Source organism: Ranitomeya variabilis, chromosome 5 (genome assembly GCF_051348905.1).
Source record: "Ranitomeya variabilis isolate aRanVar5 chromosome 5, aRanVar5.hap1, whole genome shotgun sequence".
NCBI classification, from domain to species: Eukaryota; Metazoa; Chordata; class Amphibia; order Anura; family Dendrobatidae; genus Ranitomeya; species Ranitomeya variabilis.
Genome location: NC_135236.1, coordinates 647,104,656 through 647,132,229, shown reverse-complemented (window position 1 = coordinate 647,132,229; position 27,574 = coordinate 647,104,656). Strand labels below are relative to the sequence as shown.

Sequence of the window (27,574 nt, the reverse complement as noted above, 5' to 3'; positions counted from 1 at the left end):
GTCACGGCTTGTGATTGGTTAATGGCGGCCATGTTGCCGGGACGCGGACCAATCACAGCAAGCCGTGACGTAATTTCGTCACGGCTTGCTGTGATTGGTCCGCGTCCCGGCAACATGGCCGCCCTGACCAATCACAAGCCGGGACTTCACGTAACCAAGTAAAAGCGCGAAATTTAAACAAACAACGCTGCCGGTTCCCTCGCTGAGGTCCAGGCTGCGTCGGAGAGGTGAGTATAGCAATATTTTTTATTTTAATTCTCTCTTTTACACATTATTACATTAATGTTGTTGCGATACCCGATACCCGATACCACAAAAGTATCGGATCTCGGTATCGGAAATTCCGATACAGCAAATATCGGCCGATACCCGAAACTTGCAGTATCGGAATGCTCAACACTATCTACAAGGCCATATTTTCTCGTAGCCAGTCACAAAATGCACAGCCAATCGGTCTGTGAAAATCACGTGATCCCCGTTCTATTATTCTGCGTATGTGGAAAAAACCCACATCTGAAGCCTTAAACTCTTCGCTCCAGTGTTGCACCCTGAGGACCGATGTTTCCCATTTTGTAGATTGCTGCATATCCCAGAGCTCAGGCCACAACCGATCTAACGCTCCTATTCGGCACAAAGGTGATGAAAGCTTTCGACCAGAACAGCTCTACGAAGTCTTTATTGTATCAGAACTCTATTTTTCTCATGTACAATAAAAAGTAAAAAACAAAACAAAGAAAAAAAAGTAAACCAACTACAAACCGAGTAACGCTTTAAACATTAAATAGAGGCTTTAAAAGTTAAAAGTAATAAAATATTATCTTCTTTTGACTAGCCTGACATAACGATGTAGGCAAAATATACATATAAAACATAACGAAGTCTAAAGTCTTCCATCCAACAACGTTCTGAAAGAAAGGAAAATATAATCAGATGTTACTTGTAAGATATCAAGACAGACAAGTGCATGAAACAGGGCTGGATAATAGTGATGGGGACGGGGGATCCTCAAGCTCTTTTCGTAAGACCCATCACTTGCCAGAAATATCTAATTATTTTTCCCTGGTGTAAATGCCGCTGTTCTCCTGAATCCAGAGATGTGTTTCTTTTTGTTCCTGCTCCTCTCCGTTCCTGAGATATGTCCCTCTTTTCCCAGTATATAAATCTGGTCTTTTTTTTTAGACAACCGGGCGTGGTCCTATTTTTTCCTCTTTGCATTTTTATGAGAACCACACCCAGTTGGCTAACAGGACGATTTACATACAGGGAAGACTTAACCATAGCTCAGGAATGGAGAGGAGCAGGAACAAATGAAAAACAACGCCGGATTCAGGAGATCGGCGGCATATATAAAAACACAAAAATTCATGCACACATTTATGTCCTTTTTAAGAAACTTTTAAAGTTGTATACTAAAAAAGGATAAAAAAATGTGTACCAACTGGCAAACTTTCCTATCAAAAGATATAAAAATCTAAAAAAGAGACAGCACATTCAAAATAGTAAAAAGTAAGAATCCCATATTCACCAACAGCAGATATGTTTCAGCTCCGTGTGTGGGGTCTTTCTCTAGGGGTCTGCTGGAGAATGAATGGCGCTGAGGTGCACAAGTGCAGTCACCTCTCTGTTCAGAAAGGGCATTTCACAGCCTCATTGTGCAGATCAGTGGGGGGCTCAAAGGGTCCCACCTCATAGTTATGCCTACAGATAGGTCTAGAATTTTAGAGGTTGGATAATGTTCCTAAACATAACAACAAACCTGAGACAAGGAGGCTGGCTTGGCCATTGAAACAAGTCAGCCAGCCAGCCCCCTTGATCCATTGCATCGGTGACAACTGCCAATCGCACAGAGCACTCAAATGCTCGGGCCCCCTGTGTGGCAGGTGGGAATGCTTAGCACCCTCCGCTCCGGTCGTCCTGCCTGGCTCGCTGGCTATGGGAATCTGTGGTATCCCTCTAAGTTATCACCATCCGAGCCTGGACGTCTGGGACCACCTGTCCCTCCTATGCACGGGAATCTGTGATAACTTATCGAGCGATTTGACTTCCTGTTATCGGTTTCCCAGCCACCACAAGCAAATCAGCCACTGTTCCAACTATCTCCCGGATCTACACAGACATAAAACACATACACGACACACAGCAGACACCTTGACTTATATCCCAGGGTTTGGAAAAGGCGTGGACTTTTTACACTACATGGGAATGCGGTGGTGACCACATCTGACCGGCAAGAGGTATAGACCCGGACTGGGCACAAGGGACATTCAGGTAAGATGACAAGATTTTCTTACCTTACTATGGAGCTGCAGTCTCCGTCCCGTGAGCCAAGGCCGCGGCCGACACCCCTGTCTCTCCGGTCAGCATGGTCCCCGTGTGTTTTGTCCACTGCCCAGCGTGCAGGCGCCAGATGTTATGGAAATTTGGTTTGGATAAATCTATCCCTGTGTGTGATGCGGCTGTTCCCAATAAAACTGAGTATTTTGAGTGCTCATCAAGAATGACACTGTACACCATCGTGACAGAATAACATTCCACCAATACTGATGGTTTATTGTACATACACGGTTTTATAATTGCATATAGAAAGGGGTGGTTAGGTAATCACCATATTGTCAAGCTCCTCTGTTATTGGTTGTCTGAATACATGAAAGATTCTGGTTAAGGCATAACAACAAGCTGAGTTAGCACTTCATAAGTAGCTGTCGTTTTTTCCTGCTATTCAGCAAAAATCTAGACATCAGCCAAGACATCTAGTGTTGGTTCCTGTTTTTGGTGTCTAGAAATGCCGAGGAGCTGTCTGGTTTGAGCTGATCTGGCTCATGGGGTCAAGTTAAGCAATTGATTATAGTGTATATATTAGCTGTGAGTATATATGCAAGTGAGATCTATATGAATGTATACATTTCCATCACAAACCAACACTGGAAACTCTCCTAGCACCAGCCGGAAACGCGTCAGACACTCCACGCTACACACTTCCAAACCAGACTTTTTCACCTGCTGTTACACTTCATTCACCTACATATAACTGTACTTAAGATGCAAGTTTCTGTATCAAATAATTCACAACTTGGCTACATGTCAGAAGCCATTCGTGAGCCCAAGTTATCCTAAAAGCAGGATCCGCATCCCCTCTACATACAAGATTATTGCAAGTTACACGGGCAGGAGATATGACACCATTATTTTTGTCTCGGATCCATATTGAATGGTTGTTTTCATCTAAAAGCCAAATAATAGCAGAATATTGCTTTTTACTTGTAAAATGACAGCAAACTACAAAAATCAAACTTACCTTAGCTTCCATGAACAAGTTAGTTATTCTTTGTCAACTTTTACCTTCTGTAGATATATAAAAAGACACAGATTATTGTATAGCCATTTCCAGGAGGAATAACAGAGGAATAGCACAATGCAGGGTTTTACGAGAAGTCCTAGCGTTTTATTATATTCTATTCATAAGGAATACTAATTTACTACCAGAAGATAAAATGCCAGGAGAGCCGCCTGCTCCTCTCACCAGGGTCCTGCCGGGGGTTCATGGTTAATTTTTATTTTATTGTATTAACCCATCAATGAGGAAAGAGCTGATCTATGTGCAGCAGATGGGAAGGGGTTAAACTGGATCTGACACCAGCTGGGTATAACATGTAATATATGACCCCAAACCAACATGTGTGGTGAGAATTGCCCATAGCCCCCGTAAGCGGTGGTGGTGGGCACTGAGCAGCACTGCTGAAGAGGCGAATTGGACATGTGGATCGGTCCTCTAAAAGTCCTTGAATCTGAGGAGCCACTAGTGTTAATCTACAAGGGACCCCTGAAATAACAAGAGCTGGGGGCTGCCCCATATTAAGGACGATATTCACCTATATAGCCGATACTTGCCTTTTTCTTGAGTTTTGATTGAAGCCCGACTCGAGAATCTGCGGACTCTCCAAATGAAGCTGCTGAACCTTGCATCAGCTTCTTGCTTTCTTTTTTAGCTTTATCGCCGCCTTCTGCAGGGAACAATATCTCTGTATTAGATACCGTAGCTGAGATATATTTCATTTCACCAGCGGTGGCGCTAGAGGAATATTGAAGGGATTGTTTCATCCTGTTAAATGTCTAAAATTGAAATAAACAAGTAACTTTGCAATTTACCTCTTATTAAAAATCCTCTCAGTTCTCAAAAGTGAAGGAATTTTTAACTCTGTAGTTTACTGCTTATTGCCTAGATTACCGACCACCTCTGCAGCCTATCAGCAGTGGCCGGTATCCTTGGCAAGGAGCGTGTGACTGCAAGCCCTACTCTGAAGCTGGCCGGATGGCTGTATCCCCTTCCCTCCATCGATGCTGCAAAGATGCCTCTCCTTTAGGGCCATTATTCCAAACTATGCATCAGGAGCGCACCATCCACCGCTACACAGGAAGCTGGGAGGCAGAGGAGCACTGCGCTCCTGAATAGCATACCTGAGGAAACCTCCTCTTCAGACCTATGCCCCACTGAGGGCAGCTTCCCCACGTGGAAACCCAATGATCGGCTCATCTGTAAGGGACACTCAGACCAACCTAACAGAGTCACTCACTTTTCTTGTCCTTATCAGATTTCTTCTTTTTGGTGGGTTTAGGGCAGGTGGTCTCTTCCGCCATCACTTTCTTCTCCTTCTTTGCTTTTTTGTTTGTTATCCCTAATCCCTACATCCCTAATCTTTGTAGAGGAATTTTTCTTCAATTTTGACTTTTTGGGGCTCCTTCCCTCCAACAGGGTCAAAATCGTCTCTTCTTCAGAGTCCAGCAGAGCTTTTAGAGAAAGAAAATAAACAGATGCTAAGCAAAAAATGTTTGGGCAAAAATGTACTTTTGTAATTGGGTGCCATTAAAACGTTTGCAATGCTTGTCTTTTGTCGTCCTTGTGTTCCAGAATGAGACAACTGAGAGTCCATCAGTGAGCTCATTCTGATAGGAGAGTGTAACAACTCATCTTCCTTCTTCTGAGCTTCTCTCACCTGACTTATGACCACAAAGTTCAGCTCAACTTTCATGTGGTCATAAATCAGCTGAGAGTGGCTCCGAAGAAGGAAAACAATAGTTAAAAATACTCCTGTCAGAATGAGCTCACTGAAAGAATCAATCAAATGCTTTCATTTAAAGGTCTCTGAATGTGTCCACAATCTTTATCTCCTTCATTTTTAATTTATTTCTGTTCTCCTTCCCTTCTTCCATAACTTTTTTGTTATTTTTCCGCTGATATACCCACATGAGGGCTCATTTTTTGCAGGAGGGATTTTAGTTCTTTTAATGGCAACAGTCCCTTCACCGAATAATGTGTTAAAAAAAACCTCCAAGTGGGATGAAATGGATTAAAAAAACACTTGCAATTCCGCCACTGTTTTTTTTAGGTTATATGGTGTTCAATGTGAGGCAAAAATGAGCTGGTAACACAATTCCTCAGTATGACTACTGTTATGGTTCTCAATGGCAAGAGAACATAGCCCAGCAAACATAAGAACTAGCTCTTGGAAGGATGGAAACTTAAACTGACCATGAACTAAACCTGCCGCACAACTAACAGTAGCCGGGTAGCGTTGCCTGCGTTTTATCCCTAGACGCCCAGCGCCGGCCGGAGGACTAACTAATCCTGGCAGAGGAAAATATAGTCCTGGCTCACCTCTAGAGAAATTTCCCCGAAAGGCAGACAGAGGCCCCCACAAATATTGGCGGTGATTTTAGATGAAATGACAAACGTAGTATGAAAATAGGTTTAGCAAAATTGAGGTCCGCTTACTAGATAGCAGGAAGACAGAAAGGGCACTTTCATGGTCAGCTGAAAACCCTATCAAAACACCATCCTGAAATTACTTTAAGACTCTAGTATTAACTCATAACATCAGAGTGGCAATTTCAGATCACAAGAGCTTTCCAGACACAGAAACGAAACTACAGCTGTGAACTGGAACAAAATGCAAAAACAAACAAGGACTAAAGTCCAACTTAGCTGGGAGTTGTCTAGCAGCAGGAACATGCACAGAAAGGCTTCTGATTACAATGTTGACCGGCATGGAAGTGACAGAGGAGCAAGGCTAAATAGCGACTCCCACATCCTGATGGAAACAGGTGAACAGAGAGGATGATGCACACCAGTTCAATTCCACCAGTGGCCACAGGGGGAGCCCAAAATCCAATTTCACAACAGTACCCCCCCCTCAAGGAGGGGGCACCGAACCCTCACCAGAACCACCAGGGCGATCAGGATGAGCCCTATGAAAGGCACGGACCAAATCGGAGGCATGAACATCAGAGGCAGTCACCCAAGAATTATCCTCCTGACCGTATCCCTTCCATTTGACCAGATACTGGAGTTTCCGTCTGGAAACACGGGAGTCCAAGATTTTTTCCACAACGTACTCCAACTCGCCCTCAACCAACACCGGAGCAGGAGGCTCAACGGAAGGCACAACCGGTACCTCATACCTGCGCAATAATGACCGATGAAAAACATTATGAATAGAAAAAGATGCAGGGAGGTCCAAACGGAAGGACACAGGGTTAAGAATCTCCAATATCTTGTACGGGCCGATGAACCGAGGCTTAAACTTGGGAGAAGAAACCCTCATAGGGACAAAACGAGAAGACAACCACACCAAGTCCCCAACACAAAGCCGAGGACCAACCCGACGCCGGCGGTTGGCAAAAAGCTGAGTCTTCTCCTGGGACAACTTCAAATTGTCCACCACCTGCCCCCAAATCTGATGCAACCTCTCCACCACAGCATCCACTCCAGGACAATCCGAAGATTCCACCTGACCAGAAGAAAATCGAGGATGAAACCCCGAATTACAGAAAAAGGGAGACACCAAGGTGGCAGAGCTGGCCCGATTATTGAGGGCAAACTCCGCTAAAGGCAAAAAAGCAACCCAATCATCCTGATCTGCAGACACAAAACACCTCAAATATGTCTCCAAGGTCTGATTCGTCCGCTCGGTCTGGCCATTAGTCTGAGGATGGAAAGCAGACGAGAAAGACAAATCTATGCCCATCCTAGCACAGAATGCTCGCCAAAATCTAGACACGAATTGGGTACCTCTGTCAAACGATATTCTCCGGAATACCATGCAAACGGACCACATTTTGAAAAAACAGAGGAACCAACTCGGAAGAAGAAGGCAACTTAGGCAGGGGAACCAAATGGACCATCTTAGAGAAACGATCACACACCACCCAGATGACAGACATCTTCTGAGAAACAGGAAGATCCGAAATAAAATCCATCGAGATGTGCGTCCAGGGCCTCTTCGGGATAGGCAAGGGCAACAACAATCCACTAGCCCGAGAACAACAAGGCTTGGCCCGAGCGCAAACGTCACAAGACTGCACGAAGCCTCGCACATCTCGAGACAGGGAAGGCCACCAGAAGGACCTTGCCACCAAATCCCTGGTACCAAAGATTCCAGGATGACCTGCCAACGCAGAAGAATGAACCTCAGAAATGACTTTACTGGTCCAATCATCAGGAACAAACAGTCTACCAGGTGGGCAACGATCAGGTCTATCCGCCTGAAACTCCTGCAAGGCCCGCCGCAGGTCTGGAGAAACGGCAGACAATATCACTCCATCCTTAAGGATACCTGTAGGTTCAGAATTACCAGGGGAGTCAGGCTCAAAACTCCTAGAAAGGGCATCCGCCTTAACATTCTTAGAACCCGGCAGGTAGGACACCACAAAATTAAACCGAGAGAAAAACAACGACCAGCGCGCCTGTCTAGGATTCAGGCGTCTGGCGGACTCAAGATAAATTAGATTTTTGTGGTCAGTCAATACCACCACCTGATGTCTAGCCCCCTCAAGCCAATGACGCCACTCCTCAAAAGCCCACTTCATGGCCAAAAGCTCCCGATTCCCAACATCATAATTCCGCTCGGCGGGCGAAAATTTACGCGAGAAAAAAGCACAAGGTCTCATCACGGAGCAATCGGAACTTCTCTGCGACAAAACCGCCCCAGCTCCGATTTCAGAAGCGTCGACCTCAACCTGAAAAGGAAGAGCAACATCAGGCTGACGCAACACAGGGGCGGAAGAAAAGCGGCGCTTAAGCTCCCGAAAGGCCTCCACAGCAGCAGGGGACCAATCAGCAACATCAGCACCCTTCTTAGTCAAATCAGTCAATGGCTTAACAACATCAGAAAAACCAGCAATAAATCGACGATAAAAGTTAGCAAAGCCCAAAAATTTCTGAAGACTCTTAAGAGAAGAGGGTTGCGTCCAATCACAAATAGCCTGAACCTTGACAGGATCCATCTCGATGGAAGAGGGGGAAAAAATATATCCCAAAAAGGAAATCTTTTGAACCCCAAAAACGCACTTAGAACCCTTCACACACAAGGAATTAGACCGCAAAACCTGAAAAACCCTCCTGACCTGCTGGACATGAGAGTCCCAGTCATCCGAAAAAATCAAAATATCATCCAGATACACAATCATAAATTTATCCAAATAATCGCGGAAAATGTCATGCATAAAGGACTGAAAGACTGAAGGGGCATTTGAAAGACCAAAAGGCATCACCAAATACTCAAAGTGGCCCTCGGGCGTATTAAATGCGGTTTTCCACTCATCCCCCTGCTTAATTCGCACCAAATTATACGCCCCACGGAGATCTATCTTAGAGAACCACTTGGCCCCCTTTATGCGAGCAAACAAATCAGTCAGCAGTGGCAACGGATATTGATATTTAACCGTGATTTTATTCAAAAGCCGATAATCAATGCACGGCCTCAAAGAGCCATCTTTCTTAGCCACAAAGAAAAAACCGGCTCCTAAGGGAGATGACGAAGGACGAATATGTCCCTTTTCCAAGGACTCCTTTATATATTCTCGCATAGCAGCATGCTCAGGCACAGACAGATTAAATAAACGACCCTTAGGGTATTTACTACCCGGAATCAAATCTATGGCACAATCGCACTCCCGGTGCGGAGGTAATGAACCAAGCTTAGGTTCTTCAAAAACGTCACGATATTCAGTCAAGAATTCAGGAATCTCAGAGGGAATAGATGATGAAATGGAAACCACAGGTACGTCCCCATGCGTCCCCTTACATCCCCAGCTTAACACAGACATAGCTTTCCAGTCAAGGACTGGGTTATGAGATTGCAGCCATGGCAATCCAAGCACCAACACATCATGTAGGTTATACAGCACAAGAAAGCGAATAATCTCCTGGTGATCCGGATTAATCCGCATAGTTACTTGTGTCCAGTATTGTGGTTTATTGCTAGCCAATGGGGTGGAGTCAATCCCCTTCAGGGGTATAGGAGTTTCAAGAGGCTCCAAATCATACCCACAGCGTTTGGCAAAGGACCAATCCATAAGACTCAAAGCGGCGCCAGAGTCGACATAGGCATCCGCGGTAATAGATGATAAAGAACAAATCAGGGTCACAGAAAGAATAAACCTAGACTGTAAAGTGCCAATTGAAACAGACTTATCAAGCTTCTTAGTACGCTTAGAGCATGCTGATATAACATGAGTTGAATCACCGCAATAGAAGCACAACCCATTTTTTCGTCTAAAATTCTGCCGTTTACTTCTGGACAGAATTCTATCACATTGCATATTCTCTGGCGTCTTCTCAGTAGACACCGCCAAATGGTGCACAGGTTTGCGCTCCCGCAGACGCCTATCGATCTGGATAGCCATTGTCATGGACTCATTCAGACCCGCAGGCACAGGGAACCCCACCATAACATCCTTAATGGCATCAGAGAGACCCTCTCTGAAATTCGCCGCCAGGGCGCACTCATTCCACTGAGTAAGCACAGCCCATTTACGGAATTTCTGGCAGTATATTTCAGCTTCATCTTGCCCCTGAGATAGGGACATCAAGGCCTTTTCCGCCTGAAGTTCTAACTGAGGTTCCTCATAAAGCAACCCCAAGGCCAGAAAAAACGCATCCACATTGAGCAACGCAGGATCCCCTGGAGCCAATGCAAAAGCCCAATCCTGAGGGTCGCCCCGGAGCAAGGAAATCACAATCCTGACCTGCTGAGCAGGATCTCCAGCAGAGCGAGATTTCAGGGACAAAAACAACTTGCAATTATTTTTGAAATTTTGAAAGCAAGATCTATTCCCCGAGAAAAATTCAGGCAAAGGAATTCTAGGTTCAGATATAGGAACATGAACAACAAAATCTTGTAAATTTTGAACTTTCGTGGTGAGATTATTCAAACCTGCAGCTAAACTCTGAATATCCATTTTAAACAGGTGAACACAGAGCCATTCCAGGATTAGAAGGAGAGAGAGAGAGAAAGGCTGCAATATAGGCAGACTTGCAAGAGATTCAATTACAAGCACACTCAGAACTGAGAAAAAAAAAAAAAAAATCTTCAGCAGACTTCTCCTTTCTCTCCTTTCTCTGTCAATTTTTTGGGCCGGTCAAACTGTTATGGTTCTCAATGGCAAGAGAACATAGCCCAGCAAACATAAGAACTAGCTCTTGGAAGGATGGAAACTTAAACTGACCATGAACTAAACCTGCCGCACAACTAACAGTAGCCGGGTAGCGTTGCCTGCGTTTTATCCCTAGACGCCCAGCGCCGGCCGGAGGACTAACTAATCCTGGCAGAGGAAAATATAGTCCTGGCTCACCTCTAGAGAAATTTCCCCGAAAGGCAGACAGAGGCCCCCACAAATATTGGCGGTGATTTTAGATGAAATGACAAACGTAGTATGAAAATAGGTTTAGCAAAATTGAGGTCCGCTTACTAGATAGCAGGAAGACAGAAAGGGCACTTTCATGGTCAGCTGAAAACCCTATCAAAACACCATCCTGAAATTACTTTAAGACTCTAGTATTAACTCATAACATCAGAGTGGCAATTTCAGATCACAAGAGCTTTCCAGACACAGAAACGAAACTGCAGCTGTGAACTGGAACAAAATGCAAAAACAAACAAGGACTAAAGTCCAACTTAGCTGGGAGTTGTCTAGCAGCAGGAACATGCACAGAAAGGCTTCTGATTACAATGTTGACCGGCATGGAAGTGACAGAGGAGCAAGGCTAAATAGCGACTCCCACATCCTGATGGAAACAGGTGAACAGAGAGGATGATGCACACCAGTTCAATTCCACCAGTGGCCACAGGGGGAGCCCAAAATCCAATTTCACAACAGACTACAGTGGGTACAAATATACAAACTATATTTAGTTTGTTTCATATTTTACAGCTTTTAAAAAGTTGCTTGTTGTAAAAAAATAATTACGTCTGTGTAGTCATTTTTTTTTTTAAAGAAAAGATTGTGAAGAAACGCTTAGTTGGACTGCAAGCAGAGATTTCACATACCGCGCTCCAAAAGCAACAAATGTGAATATCTCTGCAATGGAGTAACGCAGAGCGCAACGGAAAAGGGCGAGAGAATCAGGGAAGCGTAGAGATTTTTACAAGGTATTTCATTTTTTTTCAGCAAGTGACAAGTCCTCTTTAAATGCGGCTTTATACTCTTTACCTAGTTTTTACAGAAATCCCAGAAAACCATACAATTCAATGTTTGGTTCCTGAATCCCAACTGTACTGACCTGCTGGGGTGATCCGGGCAGGTGGCGTTGGCTTTGCTGCCGGCTCTGTTTGAACTTTGGCCTTCTTTCCACTTTGCTTTTCGGTACTCTCATTAGCTGGAGTGGTCTTGTCTTTTTTGTCTAAGCAAAACTTTCGTTTTTTAGGTATGGCCTGCAGAAGACGCTGTAATAATTGGTAAAAAAAACCAACTCAAGAAGCGCTTAGAACAATGTCCAATGAGAGGAATGGAAGTGTATATAGAAGAGCACTTTGCGACACATACCTGAGAATCTCGGGGCTCACTTGCATCATCCGCACAGTCACCAGTTGTTCCAGGTACTGGGAAAAAGTCAAGGACTTAACCCATTAGCTTACAGTCCATATTAAAAAAAAATTTATACTACAATTTATCAGTTCAAAATTCTGCTTTGAGGTAATAACTCATCTGGGGCTCAGTGTCTATTTGCAGCGGATTTTTAGTTTTTTTCTTCCTTGCTCTTCAAAAGCTATACCTTTACATACCCATATGAAGACTTTTTTTTTTTTGCGAACACAGGACAAGTTGTATTGTTTAATGTCATCTTATAATGTATTGAGAAATTCTTCACATTGTGGAAAAAAAAAACAATAGTCATTTTTTGGGGATAGTTTTCTTTATGTGTGTCTATGGTGTACAGTGTCGCTATAAAATGCCTGCTGGGTATTTTGTGGGCCAAAACGGTAATGCAGATACTAACCTTAGCTTTTTTTTAATTATTAATATTTTGTAAAGTAGTAAAACATTATATTATTTTTATATTTATTTTATTATTCACCATTTTGGTTTTTGTACCAATTAGGGGTATTAATATTCTTGTGGTTTTGTTTCTTTTTTACATTTTACTAAAGTTTTATTTATTTATTTTTTTTAAATCCCAATAGGGGACTTAAAAATGCAATCATTTTCTAGAAGTTGCACACATGGTGACTATTATTTACCATCTTCCGAGACTTTGGCAGCAGTTTTCCTCGCCGTCTTCGGACCTGATAGGACACTCTCCATTTTTCCCTGTGGAATAAGTAAAATATAGAAATAACTTCTAAAGGCTGTTGGGACAAGTACAAACTAGGTTACACCCACGCCCCCATACTCCGATAATACAGCCGGGCAAACCTTCTAAACCAGACTCAACATCGAAGTGATTTTCATGGATATTTAGAAGGAGCACATACTCCAATTTTTCTGCCAACAATACCAAGTAATAGGATGGGTCTTTACAGTCTGATGGGGTCAGCACTAACTGGATGACGTCTTTCTCTGGACAGATGTCAACATTTCCAAGAGGAATAGCAGAGAAATTGTACAGAGTACTAGTTTTTTTTATGGTGAATGCAAATATTTACTAGGTCAGGCCACATCGTCTCTTGTCTGTATGGCAGGATCATTTCCTGATGCAGTCGGCGTTCCGGTACAGGTGCAGACGGTCCGTGCCCCTTGTCTCCTGTCTGCCCCCAAAGCATAGTGAGTTTCACGGAGAGAAGAAAATCCAGGATACCCCACCTCTGTGGTTCAATGGTATCATATCTAACTCCAGATCAGAAGATTGTGTGTTCCAGAATCAACCCATTTTAGGACAGGTGATTATTATTATTATTTATTGTTATAGCGCCATTTATTCCATGGCGCTTTACAAGTGAGGAGGGGTATACATAATAAAAACAAGTACAATAATCTTAAACAATACAAGTCATAACTGGTACAGGAGGAGAGAGGACCCTGCCCACGAAGGCTCACAATCTACAAGGGATGGGTGAGAATACAGTAGGCGAGGATAGAGCTGGTCATGCAGCGGTTGGTTGATCGGTGGTTACTGCAGGTTGTAGGCTTGTCGGAAGAGGTGGGTCTTCAGATTCTTTTTGAAGGTTTCGATGGTAGGCGAGAGTCTGATGTGTTGTGGTAGAGGGTTCCAGAGTAGGGGTGATACGCGAGAGAAATCTTGTATACGATTGTGGGAAGAGGAGATAAGAGGGGAGTAGAGAAGGAGATCTTGTGAGGATCGGAGGTTGCGTGTAGGTAAGTACCGGGAGATGAGGTCACAGATGTAAGGAGGAGACAGGTTGTGGATGGCTTTGTACGTCATGGTTAGGGTTTTGTACTGGAGTCTCTGGGCAATGGGGAGCCAGTGAAGGGATTGACAGAGGGGAGAGGCCGGGGAATAGCGGGGGGACAGGTGGATTAGTCGGGCAGCAGAGTTTAGAATAGATTGGAGGGGTGCGAGAGTGTTCGAGGGGAGGCCACAGAGCAGGAGGTTGCAGTAGTCAAGGCGAGAGATGATGAGGGCATGGAGTAGGGTTTTTGCAGATTCTTGGTTGAGGAATGTACGGATTCGTGCAATATTTTTGAGTTGAAGTCGGCAGGAAGTGGAAAGGGCTTGGATATGTGGTTTGAAGGAGAGATCAGCGTCAAGGATAACCCCGAGGCAGCGAGCTTGTGGGACTGAGGAGAGTGGGCAGCCATTTACTGTAATGGATAGGTTCGTTGGGGGGGTCACGTGAGGAGGGGGAAAGATGATGAATTCTGTTTTGTCCATGTTAAGTTTCAGAAATCTAGCAGAGAAGAAGGATGAAATAGTGGACAGACATTGAGGGATTCTGGTTAGTAGGGAGGTGATATCTGGTCCAGAGATGTAGATCTGTGTGTCATCAGCATAGAGGTGATACTGAAAGCCATGAGATTCTATGAGCTGTCCCAGGCCAAAGGTGTAAATGGAGAAGAGCAGGGGCCCAAGGACTAAACCTTGAGGAACTCCGACAGATAGGGGGCGAGGTGAGGAGGTGGTGTGTGAGTGGGAGACGCTGAATGTCCGGTCTGTTAGGTATGATGAGATCCAGGATAGGGCCAAGTCTGTGATGCCAAGCGATGAGAGGGTCTGTAATAATAGGGAATGGTCCACTGTGTCAAAGGCAGCCGACAGGTCGAGGAGGAGGAGAACAGAGTAGTGTCGCTTGCTCTTGGCGGTTAAGAGGTCATTGGTGACCTTAGTTAGGGCAGTTTCAGTGGAATGGTGTGACCGGAAGCCAGATTGTAAGCGGTCAAAGAGGGAGCAAGAAGAGAGATGGGAGGACAGTTCAAGGTAGACGTGTTGTTCCAGTAGTTTTGAGGCATAGGGGAGAAGTGATATAGGGCGATAGCTAGATACAGAGGATGGGTCAAGAGAGGGCTTTTTGAGGATAGGTGTGATGGAGGCATGTTTAAAGCTTGAGGGGAAAACACCAGTTGTTAGTGATAGGTTGAAGAGATGGGTTAGGGTTGGGATGAAGATTGTGGTGAGGTTTGGGATGAGGTGGGATGGGAGCGGGTCAAGTGCACAGGTGGTGAGATGCGATCTTGAGAGTAGAGTGGCGAATTGATCTTCTGTAATGGTGGAGTAGTTGGTTTTGGAGGTGGAGGGCTGGGAATTCGGGAGGAAGGGCTCTGGGGCTTGTTGACCAAAACTGTCTCTGATGTTATCAATCTTCTGCTTGAAGAATGAGGCAAAGTCTTCAGCAGAGATAAGTGGGGAGGGAGGAGGTGCTGGGGGACGGAGGAGAGAATTGAAGGTGTTGAATAACTGTTTAGGGTTGTGAGACAGGGAGGATATGAGAGATGAGAAGTAGGTTTGTTCAGCTGTGGCGAGTGTGGCCTTGAAAGTAGTGAGGGACTGTTTGAATGTGATTAAGTGGTCGTTGGAGTGGGATCTTTTCCATCTGCGCTCAGCGGCCCTGGAAGCTCGCCTCAGTTCTTTGGTCAGGCTGCTGTGCCAGGGCTGTCTGTTGATTTTGCGAGCTTTGGTATGTGTAAGTGGGGCAGCAGATTCCAAAGCTACAGCTATTGTGGTGTTATATAGAGCGACAGCGTCATCCGCATTGTGTATGGAACTTATGTCTGTGAGAGGGAGGAGGGATTCAGAGAATGAATGTAGGTCAAGATGTTTAAGATTTCTGCGAGGGTGTGAAAGTTTGTGGGGTGGGGATTGTAGACATGGAGTGGAGAGAGATGAGACTGTGAGAAGGTAGTGGTCAGAGAGTGGAAGAGGTGAGTTAGAGAGGTTAGATAGGGAGCAGAGGCGGGTGAAGATGAGGTCCAGTGTGTGACCATCTTTGTGAGTGGCTGCAGAAGACCATTGAGTGAGGCCGAAGGAGGAAGAGAGAGATAGAAGTTTAGTGGCAGCTGAGAGGGAAGTGTCAATGGGGATGTTGAAATCACCCATGATGATAGTGGGGATGTCTGCAGAAAGGCAATGAAGTAGCCAGGTGGTGAAGTGGTCAAAGAAGATGGTGGCTGGCCCTGGGGGGCGGTAAATGACAGCCAGTTGGAGGTTGGAGGGGGAGTAGATGCACACAGAGTGCACCTCAAAGGAAGGGAGGGTAACAGAGGGTGGCAGTGGGATTGGGGTGAAGGAGCAGTTATCTGACAGGAGAAAACCAACTCCTCCGCCATGCTTGCTGCTGGGGCGGGGTGTGTGAGAAAGGTGGAAGCCACCGTAAGAGAGTGCAGCAGGAGAGGCTGTGTAAGAAGGGGTGAGCCAGGTTTCGGTGATGGCGAGGAAGGAAAGTTTGGTAGTAACAAAAAGATCATGGATGTAGGAAAGCTTGTTACAGACAGAGCGAGCGTTCCACAGAGCTCCTGTTAGTGGGACTGGGGAAGCGGAGGCTGGGTGAATGGGTATAAGGTTAGAGAGGTTACGGAAGTTTGTGATGGAGCGTGGGTGGGAGGTAGAAATGACTGTGGGAATATGGTGAGGAGGACCAGGATTTGGAGAGATATCACCAGCAGTGAGAAGGAGCAGAGAAAGTGTTAGCAGGTGGGAGCAGGAGAGGGCGTGAGGGGGCTGCCTGTGCTTTGAGACAGAGGATTGTATGTTAAGGAACAGTTCTGAGGAGGAGGTGAGATGGATGGGGAGGATTGAAGAGGAGATGAACAGTTCCTTACTTGGTGTGGGGATTGGGGGAGGTAGCAGAAAGTGAAAGAATATAGGGGTAAAAGTGACAACAGAAACATTGTTTACAGTGACTGGCCAGTTACCTTCAGTTCCCTTCAGGTTCAATTCAGGTTTTAATTCTAATGTAATCTACACTTTTAGAACACACTTCTAGAAATCACACTGCAGACTGAAGTCATGCAGACTTGTGCTATGCAATATATGGAAAACTAAGTGCGTTCAGGTGTGGAGCAGAGAGGAGTGGTCTCTGCTCATCTTGGTCAGAGAATTAAGGGTGGACCAGATGCATACAATCAAGCCTAAGTAAACAATGTCATAAATAACACAGGGCAAGCTGGGGTTAGCTGAAAGGCATACCATATGAAAGTAAAGAGCAGGGAAGTCTATGTGCAAAGCTGGGTGATGTATTATGTGCACTTCATAGTAGGAGAGCTGGATGAACATACCATATGAAAGTATGGCCCCCTCCTTGTGTCCTGCTGCATTGTGCTGGCTCCACATGGTTTCTGCCCCCAGTGATCATACAGACATGGTCAAAATTGTTGGTACCCCTCGTGTAACGACAGAAAAACCCACAATGGTCACAGAAATAATTTGAATCTGACAAAAGTAATAAATAAAAGATCTATGAAATTGAACAAATGAAAGTCAGACATTGCTTTTCAACCATGCTTCCACAAAAAAACAAAAAAAAAAAAACCTCATGAAATAGTCCTGGACAGAAATGATGGTACCTCTGAAAATAATGTGACAAAAGGGACATGTTAAATCGTGGTGTGTCCACTAACTAGCTTCACAGGTGTCTACAATCTTGGAATCAGTGAGTGGGCCTGTATATAGGGCTACAGATACTCACTGTGCTGTTTGGTGATATGGTGTGTATCACACTCAACATGGACCAGAGAAAGCGAAGGAAAGAGTTGTCTCAGGGGATTAGAAAGAAAATTATAGACAAACATGCTAAAGGTAAAAGTTATAAGACCATCTCTAAGCAGCTTGATGTCCCTGTGACTACAGTTGCACATATTATTCAGAAATGTAAGATCCGTGGGACTGTAGCCAACCTTCCTGAACGTGGCCGCAGGAGGAAAATTGATGACAAATCAAAGAGACGGATAATACGAATGGCAACATAAGAGCCCAGAAAAACTTTTAAACAGCTTAAAGGTGAACTTCAAGCTTGAGGATCATCAGTGTCACATCGCACCATCCGTTGTTGTATAAGCCAAAGTGGACTTCATGGGAGATGACCATGGAGGACACCATTGTTGAAAAAAAATCATAAAAAAGCCAGATTGGAATTTGCCAAACTACATGTTGACAAGCCACAAAACTTCTGGGAGAATGTCCTATGGACAGATGTGACAAAAATGGAACTTTTTGGCAAGGCACATCAGCTCTATATTCACAGATGGAAAAATGAGGCATATCAAGAAAAGGAGATTTTTGTATACTCACCGTAAAATCTTTTTCTCCGAGCCAATCATTGGGGGACACAGGACCATGGGTGTTATGCTGCTGCCACTAGGAGGACACTAAGTAAACAGAAAGATTAACTCCTCCTCTGCAGTATACACCCCTTCACTGGCTACAATTCAACCAGTTCGGTAGTAAAGCAGTAGGAGCATGAACAAATGACAAACTACCGTATGTCAAAGCCAAGGAAGTAACAACAAGCCAAAAAGGCTAACAGGGTGGGTGCTGTGTCCCCCAATGATTGGCTCGGAGAAAAAGATTTTACAGTGAGTACACAAAAATCTCCTTTTCTCCTACGCCTCATTGGGGGACACAGGACCATGGGACGTCCCAAAGCAGTCCCTGGGTGGAGAGCAACATATGCTAATACCCCATGTACCACTGGCTTATGGCTAAGGTACTGCCGATTGTAGAATGCGCCTGCCAAGGGCGGCGTCTGCAAAAGAGAGAGAATGAATGTGGTAATGTTTGGTAAAAGTGTGCAAACTGGACCATGTCGCAGCCTTGCAGACCTGCTGTGCTGACGCCTGGTGCCGAATGGCCCACGAGGCGCCCACCGACCGAGTAGAATGGGCCTTAATCCCTTATGGGATAGGAACACCTTTGACACGATAGGATTCTTGAATAGCCGACCGAATCCATTTGGCTAGAGTAGCTTTGGAAGCGGGAGAACCCCTCCTTGGTCCCTCTGGAAGTACAAACAGGACATCCTGCGTGCGGAAGGGAGCCGTCCGAGAGACGTACCGTCGAAGAACCCTTACCACATCAAGAGTGTGCAGAGCCTTTTCGATGCGATGGACTGGTGCCGGACAGAACGAAGGCAGAACAATCTCCTCATTGAGGTGGAAAGAAGAAACGACCTTGGGCAGAAAAGCAGGAGAGGTCCTCAATACTGCCTTGTCCGGATGAAAAATTAGAAACGGAGGGCGGCAGGAGAGTGCCGCCAGCTCCGAAACCCGTCTGATGGACGTAATAGCCACTAGGAAAACTACCTTCCAGGAGAGGAAGGTCAGGGAAACGTCCTGTAGCGGTTCGAAGGGAGTCTCCTGAAGAGCTCCGAGGACTAAATTAAGATCCCACGGATCCAAAGGCATTTTGTAGGGAGGCGCCACACGGGAAACTCCCTGGAAAAAAGTCTTCACCGGCAATCTATTGGCAATCTTTCGTTGGAAAAGGACTGACAATGCCGAAACCTGACCTTTTAGAGAGCTAAGTGCAAGTCCCAACTCTAGTCCAGATTGGAGAAAATCCAATATGGCAGGGATAGAAAATACCAGAGGAGATCGTCGTTGTGCGTCGCACCATGAGAAGAAAATTCGGCAGGTACGGTGGTAACTGCGCATGGACACAGGTTTCCTAGCCCTGATCATAGTGGAAGACACCTTGGGAGAGAAACCCGCTTGGCCTAGAATCCATGATTCAACGGCCAGGCCGTCAAAGACAGGGCCCCTGAGTTTTGGTGGTAAATCGGGCCCTGTGAGAGAAGATCCACGCGATCTGGAAGACGCCAGGGGATGTCGGCGACTAGCTGAACCAGTTCCGCGTACCATGCTCGGCGCGGCCAGTCCGGCGCGACGAGGATCACCGGTACCCCCTCTGCCCTCATCTTCTTGATGACCCTCGGTAGCAGGGGAAGAGGGGGAAAAAATGTACGGGAGGCGGTATTGACGCCACGGCAGGACCAGGGGGTCTACTCCGATGGCCCGTGGGTCGAGTGACCATGCAAAGAACTGTGGAACCTTGTTGTTCAACCTGGATGCCATGAGATCCAGATCCGGGGTCCCCCAGCGATGACAAATCTGCTGGAAAACCTCCGGGTGAAGGGACCACTCGCTCGAGGCGAGACCCTGGCGGCTGAGGAAGTCCGCCACCCAATTCTCCACACCTGGTATGTGGATCGCCGAGATGGGCGAATGGTTGGACTCGGCCCAACGCAGGATGTGGGACACCTCAAGCATAGCTGTCTTGCTGTGGGTTCCCCCTTGGCGGGTTGATGTACGCCACGGCCGTGGCGTTGTCAGGACTGGATTCTGAAGATGGTGAAACCGGAACAACGCTAGCCTGATAGCTCATATCTCCAGAAGATTGATGGAAAGGCGAGACTCTCGAGTGGATCACTGCCCTTGTGCTGTGATTGAAAACCGTCCCCCAGCCCATGAGGCTGGCATCGGTGGTCACCACCAGCCACCGCACTGGGAGAAAAGACCTTCCCTGGATTAGGGAGGACTTCAGCGTCCACCACCTGAGGGTCTTCCTGACCCGTGGGGACAGAGTGAAGCGGCGGTCGAGGGAGGACGGGTTGCCGTCCCACGCCAACAGTAGCGCATGCTGTAGGGGACGGAGGTGAAATTGCGCGAATGGAACCGCTTCCATGGCTGCTACCATCTGCCCGAGAATGCGCATGCTGAAAAGGATGGAGTGGGAGACTGGACCGGAAAGACTCTGAGCTCCCTGCTGCAAGGCCAAGGCCTTGTCTTGAGGGAGAATGACCAGACCGCGAGAAGTGTCCAGTGTCATTCCAAGGAAGGAGATCCGTTGGGCCGGAATCGGAGAGGATTTTTCGAAGTTTATCTTCCAACCCAGGCGAGAAAGTGTATCCACTGTGAGAACGACGGACTCTTCGCAGGCTGGGTAAGATGAACCTTTTATCAGTAGGTCGTCCAAGTACGGAAGTACCACCACTCCCCTGGAATGAAGAATGGCTATGGCAGCTGCCATGACCTTCGTGAAGACTCTGGGAGAAGTGGCGAGACCGAAAGGCAAGGCCACAAACTGGAAGTGTTCTCCGCGAAATGCGAAGCGGAGGAACTGCTGATGCGGAGGAAAGATTGGGATGTGGAGGTAAGCATCCTTGATGTCTATGGACGCCAGGAATTCTCCTTTTTCCATGGACGCGACCACAGAATGGAGGGATTCCATTCTGAAATGTCGAATTTTGACAAATTTGTTTAGAAGTTTCAGGTCCAGAATCGGACGCAGCGATCCGTCCTTCTTTGGGACCACGAATAGGTTCGAGTAGAACCCTTTGAACCTTTGGTCTGGGGGAAAAGGAATGATGACTCCGTCCCTTTGTAGTGGCCGTATGGCCTGGAGAAAGGCTGTTGTCTTCGATTTGGGAGGGCAAGACTGGAAGAAGTGTGTGGGGGGGGGGGGGAGGAAAATTCTATTTTGTATCCGGTGGACACCAGTTCCCTGACCCACTCGTCGGAAACGACCGAGAGCCAGGCTTGACGGAACAAAAGGAGATGCCCTCCTACTTTGTTGGTGCCCCCCGGATGTTGCAAGGAGTCATTGAGTGGAGAATCTAAGGGATCTGGATCCCTTAGACCCGGGTGGTCTCGGTCTGGGCTTCCAGTTACAGTTAGGTCTGTAAGAGACCTGGGAGCCTCGGTCACCACGCGAGCCTCGTCCTGATGCGGAGGCAGAGGATGTAGATGACCAGTTGGTATTGTTACGAAAGGGCCGAAATCGGGATTGTTGTTGATACCGAAACGGCCTGGTAGGCTTTTGCTGGGGGAGAAATTTACTTTTTCCCCCAGTGGCATCCGAGATTATTTGGTCTAATTTTTCTCCAAATAAATGACCCGACTCATAGGGCAGAGATGTCAAAGAGCGCTTGGAAGCCGAATCTGCTCGCCAATCCCTGAGCCACAGGGCTCTTCTAATGGAGATTGCATTCGCGGCTGCCTGTGCAGCGCAATTGGCTGCGTCTATTGAGGCGTTGACTATGAAATCCCCAGCCTGGGCTATCTGGTTAGCTAGGTTGATCGCCTACTTGGATGGTCGTGGAAATCGTCTCGGCCCAAGCGACCATAGCCTTAGCCACCCAAGAGGCAGCGAAAGATGAGAAGAGAGAGGCTCCTGTGGCTTCGAAGACGGAGCGAGCCAGATAATCAATCTGACGGTCAGAGGGGTTCTTAACCGAGGAGCCGTCTGACAGGGACAGGATGGTTTTGGAAGCGAGATGTGACACAGCAGGGTCCACTGAGGGGGACTGCAGCCAGTCCTTGATTAGTTCCTGAGGAAAAGGATATTTGGCCTCGATGGGCTTTTGGCCCATGAAGCATTTATCGGGACGGTCCCTGTGTTTTTGTACAATCTCCTTGAACTCAGGATGAGTGACAAAAACCTTTGGGACACGTTTAGTCTTTTTGAACGACACCACGTGTTCGGGTGTAGATACGGATTCCTCGGCCACCTTCAGGGTCTGGTTGACCACTTCGATGAGAGAATCGAGTGTCTCTTGGGAGGTGGAGGAATCCTGAATGTAGGAATCGTCAGACTCATATTCAGAGTCGTTTGGGTTGTCTGGAGAAGGGGACCGGGAAGCGAAGCTCGCCGACGCTGAAAAACCAACTGGCCCGTGGTCAGGGGATGGAGCATGGGTACGTTTTCTGGAACCCCGAGTAGAAAGTGACAGAGTACGCCCCCTGCTGGTGGACGTATCCGTACCGTCGCCCGAATCCTCCGCGGTCTGACTTGAAGGGGGGCCCCGGAGGAAGTCAATTGCCCTGACTAGGGAAGCCATAGATCGTGACAGACAAGCTGCCCACTCAGGGGGGCTAGGCTCTACAGGGTCGACGGCATCGGCGGGAGGCGGCTGCACACAACAACGGGTTACTGTGAGCTCGGGGCAGGGCCGCATTGCAAGTGGCACATACAGTGAAAAACACTGTGTGCTTCTTGTTACCCTTTTTAGTCTCCTTGGATTGAGACATAGTGTCTTTAGAGACAGAGCGGGGCAGTATACGCAGGGAAGGGTTAAGCTTTCTTGAAGCAGCTTACCCACGGTCCTGTGCCTGTGTCCCCGGGGAGGAATGTAGCCGTGGCGGTTCCTGGTCAGCGTGGGCCACCTTGCAGAGAGATGGCAATATGGCCCCCGAGATCTGCAGGGCGCTTCTCGGCCCAGATGAGAAGCTCCGATATAGGGGGCGGGGTTACGGCCGTGGGAGGGATCTGCCCACTGCGGCCTACTCCGGCTGAAAAGCCGGGGACTAAATTTCCGGCCTGCCCGGCAATGCACGGCAGCGGCCGCAACGGAGCATCGCTGACCACCGCAGACCCCCGACGCCTCTCCCCAGGGACTCTGCCGCAAGTACCGCCGGGGCCTGTCCCCATAGAGCTTTGGAGCGCAGGAGGGATGTGTACTCACAGTGCCCTCCGGTAATGCAGGACCCCGTCACCTGCGCGCTCCATCCATCCTGTGCCTGCTGCAGTTCCCATTTGGTGCCCCCCTTTCAGCTTCCATCCTCTTCTGGAATCCTTTTCTGCAACGCCATGCAGTGTGGGCCTTGTCTGTCGGGCCCCCGGAGAGGTACATTAGAGCAGGCTCTATGTACTCGTCGTCTTGTAGGGGGGAGGGGAGATCGGGACCAAAGATGGAAACCGTCGCCCCCGTAAAAATTGGCGTGCTCCAACATCGCAGGAGAGGGACGGGGAGGTATACTCGCCGTGCTCGCCAGATGCTGGTTCGGGGGAGAGCGGGCCCTATAAAAGGGATCCGTCGCCCCCTTCACTCCGTTGAATAAAAATTTACAGAAAAATAAAAATTAAAATAAAAATTAAAATAAGTTGGGGTCTGAAAACAGGCCCAAGTGCCTCCTATAGACACTAAGCAAGAACTGGTTGAATTGTAGCCAGTGAAGGGGTGTATACTGCAGAGGAGTTAATCTTTCTGTTTACTTAGTGGCAGCAGCATAACACCCATGGTCCTGTGTCCCCCAATGAGGTGTAGGAGAAAAGAACACTGTCCCTACTGTGAAAGATGGAGGAGGCTCTGTTATGTTCTGGGGCTGCTTTGCTGCAGCTGGCACAGGGTGTCTAGAATCTGTGCAGAACACAATGAAATCTCAAGACTATCAAGGGATTCTAGAGAGAAATGTGCTGCCCAGTGTCAGAAAGCTTGGTCTCAGTCGCAGGTCATGGGTCTTGCAACAGGATAATGGCCCAAAACACACAGCTAAAAACATCCAAGAATGGCTAGGAGGAAAACATTTGACTATTCTGAAGTGGCCTTCTATGAGTCCTGACCTAAATCCTATTGAGCATCTTTGGAAAGAGCTGAAACATGACGTCTGGAAAAGGCAACCTTCAAACACGAGACAACTGGAGCAGTTTGCTCTTGAGGAGTGGGCCAAAATACCTGTCGAGAGGTGCAGAAGTCTCATTGACAGTAACAGAAATCGTTTGATTGCAGTGATTGCCTCAAAAGGTTGTGCAACAAAATATTAAGTTAAGGGTACCATCATTCCCAGATTGTAGACATTAGTGATGCAAATTTTTGGACACACATTGATTTAACATGTCCCTTTTGTCACATTATTTTCAGGGGTACCATCATTTCTGTCTAGGCCTATTTCATGAGTTTTATTTTTTTTAATTCTGTGGAATCATGGTTGAAAAGCAATGTCTGACTTTTTGCTCATTTTCATAGATCTTTTACTTTTTATTACTTTTGTCATTATTCAAGTTATTTCTGTGACCATTGTGGGTTTTTCTGTCATTAAACGATGGGTACCAACAATTTTAACCACGTGTGTATATACTGTTTTTTTCTAGGCCACCTCTTCTGCCTGTCCACAGTGGGCACCCTGTGCCCTGGCATCTACGTCACATCGTTCCAATTCTTTTTGGCGCCATCTCGCAGTCTCCACTGTCACTGTCTAACTGATCCCTACTTTAGTCCTGGCTTCTTCATGATTCCCACAACCTTCCAGGTCTTTCGCTAAAGCCGGGTCTCTAACTTAGGTCTTGGCTAGTAGGCTTCCATGTGAGCTTTTCCCCCTGCAGCAGGGCCTCATTTTAGGTCCCGTCTTCTACTGCGGCCTAGCAGGCTCGCAGGCCATTCTTTAATTCTCTAATTTCGGCCCAGCCTCCCTGTGGCCTAGCCCAGTGCAGCAGCCCACGCCTCCACTTTCTCTCCAATCATGCTCTCCTGTGGGCTCTCTACCTGCACATGAGCCTGTGCCGCCCCGGTTTTCTCCCTGGGCCCAACTATCTTTCTGCTGAACGATTCATGCAAATTCAGTGTGCTCTTCAGCGACAATGAGGACATTTCCCTCTGCTCCAAATGCTGCAGCCAGGGTCATCCTCCATGACAAGCCCTCCATTCCAAAAATGGGTAGGTTGATTGTTGTTCTGGTACCGACACTCAATGCAAGTGATGTCTGTTTTGGGGCTGGTCTCTGCTTGCCAGGTTATCTCCTTACAATGGTCACTGACAGTTCACTTCTCACAGTCGGTGAAGGAGCGCACTGTCACTGTGCGCGGAGAAATTCAATACTGCACAGTAAGAAGGGAGCTCGTACTGAGCACACGAAGGAATTGCAGCCGATGCATGCTCAATACAGCAGGGACTTTCCCAGCTGGTGGTTACTGATAATGCTTTGTTTCAGGTTAGGGACAGATGCTGTGGCAGTGACCCCATGATGATAAGCCCCTGATGCCGGTGGCCTTAAGGTACCTTCACACTTAACAACGATATCGCTAGCGATCCGTGACGTTGCAGCGTCCTGGATAGCGATATCGTTGAGTTTGACAAGCAGCAGCGATCAGGATCCTGCTGTGACATCGTTGGTCGGAGCTAGAAGGCCAGCACCTTATTTCGTCGCTGGATCTCCCACTGACATCGCTGGATCGGTGTGTGTGACGCCAATTCAGCGATGTCTTCACTGGTAACCAGGGTAAACATCTGGTTACTAAGCGCAGGGCCGCGCTTAGTAACCCGATATTTACCCTGGTTACCAGTGTAAATGTAAAAAAATACCCCACTACATACTTACATTCCAGTGTCTGTCGCATCCCCCAGCGTCTAGCGCCGGCTGGCCGTAAAGCAGGGCACAGCGGTGACGTCACCGCTCTGCTTTACGGCCGGCGCTTACAGTGCAGGGAAGCAGAACGCCGGGGGACGCGACAGACACGGAATGTAAGTATGTAGTGTTTTTTTTTTTTTACATTTACACTGGTAACCAGGGTAAACATCGGGTTACTAAGCGCGGCCCTGCGCTTAGTAACCCGATGTTTACCCAGGTTACCCGGGGACTTCGGCATCGTTGGTCGCTGGAGAGCTGTCTGTGTGACAGCTCTCCAGCGACCACACAGCGACGCTGCAGCGATCGGGATCGTTGTCTAGATCGCTGCAGCGTCGCTAAATGTGACGGTACCTTAAGTTTATAGGCGAATTTTGGGGGTGACAGATTCCCTTTAACAGAAATAAACACTTGAAATAGATCACTCTGTTTGTAATATATGTGTTTCACTTTTTGTATTGAAGAGCTGAAATAAATTCACTATTTGAGGATATTCTAATTTTGGGAGAAGCACCTGTATGAGATGGATAGACACATGATAGATGGATGCATAACAGACGCACAGAGCTCTGCTATACACACATAAGGCTACTTTCACACTAGCGTTTTTTTGCAATACGTCGCAATGCGTCGTTTTGGCGAAAAAACGCATCCTGCAAAAGTGCTTGCAGGATGCGTTTTTTCCCCATTGACTAACATTACCGACGCATTGCCACACGTCGCAACCGTCGTGCGACGGTTGTGCCGTGTTGTGGCGGACCGTCGGCTGCAAAAAACGTTACATGTAACGTTTTTTGCTGCCGACGGACCGCCATTTCCGACCGCGCATGCGCGGCCGGAACTCCGCCCCCTCCTCCCCGCACCTCACAATGGGGCAGCGGATGCATGGAAAAACAGCATCCGCTGCACCCGTTGTGCGGCGCAGAGAACGCTAGCGTCGGTGCGACGGGCCGAGTACGACGCTAGTGTGAAAGAAGCCTTATGTGCACTGCTATTTCCTATGTGTTGGGCTATGAGGTGTCAGTCCTGTGCACTCAGCAGTGAGGTGTTTGCAATGTGCAGCAGTTTCCCTGCCTCTGTACCAGGCTGCTGTGCACACTGTGGTCTATAGGTCTGTGCAGGCCGCAATCCCCCCACCCTGTACCTGTGCTCCGGCTCCTGCAGCAGAGAGACCCCCTCCCCCGCTCCCCTCAGGAGACAGCAGGGTCACACACTGCGGCTGTGCTCCGGCTCCTCTGACAGGGGGGGGGGGGCAGCTCTTCCTCAGCGGTTCTCTCCTGCACCCGGCCCTGATTAGTGGAGCTGTGAATCCAGCCAGATGGGGGCGCACTGAGTCACCCTTTACTGTGGACCCCCCACTGACATTGCTGGTGTCAGGAGGGGCCCAGTCAGTGAGGAGCCAGGACAGGCCCAGTCAGTGACGAGCCAGGACAGGCCCAGTCAGTGAGGAGCCAGGAGGGGCCCAGTCAGTGACGAGCCAGGAGGGGCCCAGTCAGTGAGGAGCCAGGAGGGGCCCAGTCAGTGACGAGCCAGGAGGGGCCCAGTCAGTGAGGAGCCAGGAGGGGCCCAGTCCGTGAGGAGCCAGGAGGGGCCCAGTCAGTGAGGAGCCAGGAGGGGCCCAGTCCGTGAGGAGCCATAACGCCACTCAGGGAAACAGGTCACTTACTGTATTTGGCCCAGAGGCAGCAGAGCCGGGACCTTTCTCTGTTCTTCACAGTGACTGCCCACTCTTCAGTTACCAACCGCGCTGCAAACTCTCCACCAATCACAGCACAGCTTCTTACCTGAGCTG

General features: G+C 47.6%; 1 protein-coding gene across 2 annotated transcripts; it reads right to left on the bottom strand.

The window, feature by feature from the left end:
• Window positions 1-658: 658 nt before the first annotated feature.
• LOC143776673 (uncharacterized) lies at window positions 659-27,573 on the bottom strand. Of its 2 annotated transcripts, none has more exons than XM_077266323.1 (7): window positions 27,449-27,573; window positions 12,516-12,585; window positions 11,821-11,876; window positions 11,558-11,720; window positions 3,889-4,001; window positions 3,296-3,342; window positions 659-905 (listed from the first exon to the last, which is right to left on the bottom strand). In XM_077266323.1, the coding sequence occupies exons 2-6, from the start codon at window positions 12,577-12,579 to the stop codon at window positions 3,319-3,321; spliced, it is 420 nt and encodes a 139-aa protein (XP_077122438.1). In that variant the 5' UTR covers window positions 12,580-12,585; window positions 27,449-27,573; the 3' UTR covers window positions 659-905; window positions 3,296-3,318. The 2 variants fall into 2 exon arrangements, with proteins under 2 accessions (XP_077122438.1, XP_077122440.1); XM_077266325.1 differs by having other exon boundaries at window positions 11,558-11,708.
• Between the last annotated feature and the right edge of the window lies 1 nt (window position 27,574).

Excerpts from the sequence above, each read along its gene's own strand:
- LOC143776673 (XM_077266323.1), bottom strand. The coding sequence starts at position 12,579 with ATGGAGAGTGTCCTATCAGGTCCGAAGACGGCGAGGAAAACTGCTGCC. Across the intron at positions 11,877-12,515 it reads TGCCAAAGTCTCGGAAGATG|TACCTGGAACAACTGGTGAC; the intron begins GTAAATAATAGT and ends ACTTTTTCCCAG. Across the intron at positions 3,343-3,888 it reads AATCAAAACTCAAGAAAAAG|AAGGTAAAAGTTGACAAAGA; the intron begins GCAAGTATCGGC and ends ATATATCTACAG.